The 6,025-nt window shown below is 40.5% G+C and overlaps 1 protein-coding gene across 4 annotated transcripts; it reads right to left on the bottom strand.

The window, feature by feature from the left end:
- Positions 1 to 1,164: 1,164 nt before the first annotated feature.
- On the bottom strand, positions 1,165 to 4,236 carry LOC119353678 (putative F-box/LRR-repeat protein 23). Of its 4 annotated transcripts, none has more exons than XM_037620327.1 (4): positions 3,843 to 4,236; positions 3,392 to 3,594; positions 2,971 to 3,309; positions 1,165 to 2,258 (listed from the first exon to the last, which is right to left on the bottom strand). In XM_037620327.1, the coding sequence occupies exons 2-4, from the start codon at positions 3,475 to 3,477 to the stop codon at positions 1,754 to 1,756; spliced, it is 930 nt and encodes a 309-aa protein (XP_037476224.1). In that variant the 5' UTR covers positions 3,478 to 3,594; positions 3,843 to 4,236; the 3' UTR covers positions 1,165 to 1,753. The 4 variants fall into 4 exon arrangements, with proteins under 4 accessions (XP_037476224.1, XP_037476226.1, XP_037476225.1 ...); XM_037620329.1 differs by having other exon boundaries at positions 3,392 to 3,554; XM_037620328.1 differs by having other exon boundaries at positions 3,847 to 4,236.
- Positions 4,237 to 6,025: the final 1,789 nt, after the last annotated feature.

Below are 6,025 nucleotides of genomic sequence, written 5' to 3'. Positions count from 1 at the left end.
AATGTCGGTTAATTGAAATAAATTCAAGATCTTTGTATGTGTTATGTGCTTGCTACGGTCTTAATCTCACTTTTGTGATATGGCTAAATTTTTATGGTAAATATGTTTCCTTTTTTAGAATTATATAACGAATATATGTATTATTTTCTGGTTCTACCAAAAGATGAAAAGTTTTGGTGATCCATTTGGACGATTTACCTGTGAAATCTTTGAACAATACTCGTTTGGACAGTCGGATTAGAAGTGTCAAAGCAATTAGAGTTCAAGCTCCTAAGCTAAGATCAACTTTGCCTGAGTTAAGTGAAGATAGTGGTACCGTACCCAAGGATAGGGGTGATGAAGTGATTGGCAGCTATGAGTTTATACTTGGTATGGTCATTTGCCATGGCATTCTATTTGTTGTTGATACGGTGAGCATGAAGTTGCAATCACCATCCATGTGTGTTGAGTCCCCATGATACAAATAGAAGGTATGAGGAATTACTTTGACACTTACAGAAATGAAAGGTTTGATTCTAGTGTGATCATTGCTAAAGAAATCACAACTAAAATAGATGTTGAGCCATCATTTCCAGTAAAGCCTCGTACTCCCAAGAAGAAGCAATTTGATGAAATTGATTATCTTAGAACCAAGATTGAGAAGGATTTTGAAGTTAATTAGTTTTTGTTTATGGTTGATAAGGCAACTTATGGTATGGAGATTTTTTAGTTTGACAGAGAAGTAGCTTGTTATCCTAATATTTCTACTGCATATCGGATTTTATATTTACTATGCCTGTTACTGTGGCATCAGCTGAAAGAAAAAATTTATAAAGTTGAAATTGTTGAAGAACTACCTGAGATCTGAATTTTAGAAGAAAATTTTAACGTAATATTCTCTAAGAATTATAATCAACCCTAAGAATGAACTGAACTAATGATTATACTTTGGTATCTGCTCATTTCTAGGTCACAACAGGTGAATCAAAAAAATTCTAAGTAACAACGGTATTGATCATGTAGGACAAGAATTAAAGAAAATATCTACCTCTCACAGTCGAATGTCGACAAGGCAGAGTTTGTAGAAGACTTCAGATTGCAACTGAAACTCTGCTCGTTGCAGTCACACTACTGTCGCTTTGTGAAACAACAGATGGGTAAAGGCTTTATATGATGATCAGATACTCAGCACCAACAAATTCTAGAATTCTTGACTCTGTATTCTCAACCCATACAATCTCCTCCCCTGTTCTTCAACATCCAACCCGTTAGTTTTTACCGGCATACAATCATATCTCCAAATGATCACAAACAATCATAGCTTACACATCAAGAAGAATCATGCCCCTAGTAATCTTAAAGCGGTACAGTAAATTTACAAAGAACTGCTTCTAGTCCAAAATGCTCCACCAATCGAACAGGAACCAGGAAGGCTCAGAAGAAATGATATGTGGCAACTGCATGCAGCAGGAGGGGCGCGCCATGGCATTGTTGATGGTGATGGTGATGGTGATGTGTGTGCTGTGCTGGATGCAGAGCACAACCTTGACGTAGCTGGTGACCAAGGGATCAACACTGTATGCGCGAGCTTGGGAACTTCTTCGAACACCACAAACCAGAGTTTACCTCTGCATTTGGTCTGCAGTATCAATATCATAGATTACCAATGTGAATACCCACCTGAACCCTTCATGCCATATCCCAAATGACAAAAGTAGCCATGCTAGACCAATATATAGATAGATTGATAGCCGTTGGAGACAAATCATCACATTTAGGAAGATCTCCAATCGTCAAACTTGTCCGTGAAAAGGCTATCATCAGGGTGAAAACAGTAACGGGAGTACAACTGCTGCAAATGCTGCAAAGGGGGGAGAATCAGCGTCTTGATCCTTGAACACTTCGCTCGCAGGGTTCCATCCACAATGATGTTGCAACAGTCGCGCACGCAGAGGCGCTCCATGTGAGGGCAGCCATCGATGATGGCAACCAGCTCCTCTGTCGTGATATTGCAACCGACGAGAGTAAGGTATCGCAGCTCGTGCATCATCTCGATTCCAAGTGCCCCATCTCTTGTACCCCCATACGACCCTTGCCGCAACATGAGACGCTTCAGCTGCGCACATGCTCTGCTGGTGACCTCATATGCGTCGCCATCAACAAATGGACATAGGGAAATGAGAAGTTCTTCGAGCAGAGGAAGCTTGATTATCAGCTCAGTGAATGCTTCGTTGGAGACATTGCAGTAGTCAAGGCTGAGGCTCTTAAGGGAGGGTGATCTGCGAAAAAAAGAGAAGGAGATCATAACACTGTTGTAGCATTAGGGCATAACGAGATTCAACTTGTTCTTTTTTGGCAACTAGTGTAACGCCCGAGCGTTGCTACAGAATAAAAAATAATAATTTAGTTTTATTGGGTTAGTAGTAGATAACAACCAATGCCCGTGGAATGCTGCGAAAAAGAAACTCAACCAAGCAGCCAACATTGCACTTGTGAAAACTGCAGTGGTGGGGGGCACTATTTCAAGATATGGTTTTTCCCCTTCCAATTGGAGAGGTCTGATGGGTTCTAGATGGATGAGGGAGATTGGGATGGAGTGGGGGAGTGAACTCACCACCACTGCCACTAACTCCAATTTATAAGATAGTAGAGATGATCTACCTACAGGCTACAACTCTTGGCTTTATAATTTCCTGTATAAAACTAGGCATGGAGAGCAAATAATGTGATTACAACAGCTAAACATCAAGTACTCATGTATGTGTTTTGACCTCATCTATACAAACCACTAGTTTGACTACATTCACTCAGAAATCCCTGCACGAATCTCATCTATGTGAACTAGTTTCACTACACCCATTAACGAATCAGTGAGCAGTACCCAATAAATTAAGAGGCCACCCAATTTTAGCTTGAAAGAAGAACAAAACAACTAGTTTGTGTGGTCTGATTTGGAACTTAGACACAAATATTCTACTAAAACAAGAGTACCTTTCTGCAATATAGTTGAGAAGCTGATCAGTAACAAACCCGCTCCCTGCGAACACCTCGAGCTCCCCATTGGAGCGGTCCACGGCGGCTTTTGCCATTGCACACAAGACATCGTGGCTCTTTTTCTTCTTCCCTCGCAAGACATCATGGTGCTCCATGTCGACATATCGCCATAAACTAGGTACTTTTGCCGCCTCGAGCCATGAGTGGCACACAAGGCCTGCACCCATGAGAATATCAACTGCGCCGAGTTTGGTAAAGACTGAAGCAAGCACATCAAGAGGCAGCTCGGACCAGTCCCTGACGGCTTCTGGCTGCACCTCCATTTCATGGGAATGACTGCAGAGAAAGGGTGGCATCACTGATAACAAACTACTCGGACTGATTGATCAAAGAACACAAGTTGGCAATCATAGGGTACCTTAGGCGGCGGCGACAGACATCCCGCGAGACAACAAACGAGACGCCGCTCATCATTATTGGGGACTGAGGGGAAGCTTGAAGCATCCTTCTGAAACGCTAGCTCGTGAAAGAGCTCTTTTATTACAAAAAATCAGCAGTGGAATCTAACTCCCCGGAATAACCTGTTTCGCGAAAAAAGAAATGGCACGCAACCTGTGTGAGCTGCACAGCAAGAATTTCTTATCAGTTACACTAAAATGAGTGGGCTGATTGCATGACGCATTGAAATTTCAGATCTTTACAAGAAACTGGAGCTACAGAACTGGAGAAATTGGTAACAAAATACGGAGAATTCATCAAAACGATGCTCACAGTCACAGGAAGGCAACCTAAATTATCGATTTTTATCCTTTCCGCATGTAAGAAGGGGGAAAGTCGTAATCTTTTTGCGGGTAAGAAGGTGAGGTTACCTACTCAAATCAAACGACGGCAAGGGGAGCTCTTTGATCTCATCTGCGGTCCGCTCCCCGAACGCCCTCCGCCACCCGCCGCGACAGACACGTGAGGACGCGCTCACGGCCACGGCGAGCCGGCGTACCTCCACCAGCGAGCGAACCTTGTGCCTTGGAATGCCTTCCCTACCCTAGCGAGGTCAGATCCGGCGGCGGCGCACCCACGCCTGGCCTGGCGCCGCCCGGAGGCTGGCCGTGACCTCGGCAGGGGACGTGAAGTCACGCTCGGAGCAGGAGGACGGCGGTAGGACCGTCGCCGGGACACCGCCAAAGGCGCCGCTCCTCGTCGTCGTCGCTGCCCCTGACTGGCGAGAGAGAGGTGGGTGCGGAGGCCGAACCACTCGGGAACAGTTGAAATACCCCCGTTTGTATCCTGTCGCCGTTTCCTTCTCCTTTTGAGATTTTTTTAGGGAATCCTTTTTTTAGACAAATTTTAGGGAATCCTTTTGGGATAAGGAACGGAAACTAATAATTGTTGGGCCATTAACACACTAATACCAACCACAGGCCCGTAAAGCCCAATTTGCCCAATGTGCCTTCTTTCATCGGGTTTTTCTTTTCGGCCGGAAACATCGCTCCAAGTTTATTCATTTGCAAAGTTCGCAGGGATCATTAGACGATCATGAAAGTACCCAGTCGAATATAGCGGCCTACTGCAAGAAGTAAACAAAACTTCGCTATACTATGAGCTACGCGCACCCTGCACGGCTGCACCGGGCGCTAAATCTTTTTTGACTACTACCTCCGTCTCGGTGAATAAGTCATTCGCATAGTTTAGATCGATGATTTAACTAACTAGATATGTACTATATGTGACAAAAAATATATATTTAGAAACTACATTCATGTAGAAATCTAGTGATATACTTTTCATGACATATAATACATATTTAATTCCTCAACTCGATGATCTAGAACTACGTGAATGACTTATTCACCTAGACGGAGGTAGTAGCTTTTTACTTTTTTTCTTCCTTTTGGTTTTTTATTCCTTTTCTTTTTACATGTACCTTATTTTCATTCCATGAATAATTTCAAACTTTGTGACTTTTTAAATTTGTAGACATTTTGTATACTTTGCTACAAAACTAAAAGGACCATCATGATTTTTTTTGAATTCATCAACATTTTCTAAATTATTTAACGTTTATTAAAGTAAGCGAAAGAAATATTAAATTTTGTGAATCTTTTAGAATTTCGTGAACATTCTTAAAACTCATGATTTTTTAGAAAAAATGGAATTTTATTTCTTACTATTCATTTACATATATGCACACAGTGTGAACATTTATCACTTTAGTAGAAAATTACATTTTTTAAGTTTAAAAACGAAACTAAAAATTGTTTAGTACTACATGTGAAATGAAAAAGGGGGCAAACCAGCAATTTGTGCCCCGCCCAAGTGTGTCCATGTGACCGCTTACGCTTTTATTCAACGCCCAACATGCAGAATAGGGGATCTCTCCACCGATTTTATCATGTTGCATATGTGTCGTGAGTGCACCCCCACTAGTTTGTCGCAGCGGATGGTCGAGGGGCGTTCAAGAAGGGACGGGTATGCACCACGGCTCGACTCGGACGTCATGTTACCTTTTTTGTTTCATTTTATTCTTCTATTTTCTATTCACATCTTTGTTTTTATTTTTTATTTATATTTCACTTTGTTTCTACTCAAAAATATTATAAATATAAATATTACAAATAGATACATATATTAATATTGCATTTGGAAAATGTTAACCGTGTAAAGAAAAATGTGTTTCATGTATACGAAAAATGTACAATGTGAATAAAAAAAGATAGAAAATTCTAATCATATGTATGGAAGAAAAATAATTGTGTGAAGAAAAAAAAGTATACATTAAAAAAATCATGTAAGTAAAAAAAGTCTATGTTACATTAAAAAAAGTTCACAAGTTTCAAAAAATGTGTTCATGATATTTTCATAAAACTCAGTGCACAATATAAAGAAAAGTTTGCATAGTTCAAAGAAACATTATCACTAAAAGAATGTTTGAATGTGTATTGAAAGAATGTTTAGCATGTATTTGAAAAAATGTTCAGAGCATAATTTGTAAAAATGTTTAAAATGTATTTTAGAATTGTGAAACATTTATAAAATAATGTATATGTATACGAAA

The sequence above is a fragment of the Triticum dicoccoides genome, chromosome 2A (genome assembly GCF_002162155.2).
Source record: "Triticum dicoccoides isolate Atlit2015 ecotype Zavitan chromosome 2A, WEW_v2.0, whole genome shotgun sequence".
NCBI classification, from domain to species: Eukaryota; Viridiplantae; Streptophyta; class Magnoliopsida; order Poales; family Poaceae; genus Triticum; species Triticum dicoccoides.
Note: the sequence above shows the minus strand (reverse complement) of the source record. Positions and strands in the feature narration are given on the sequence as shown.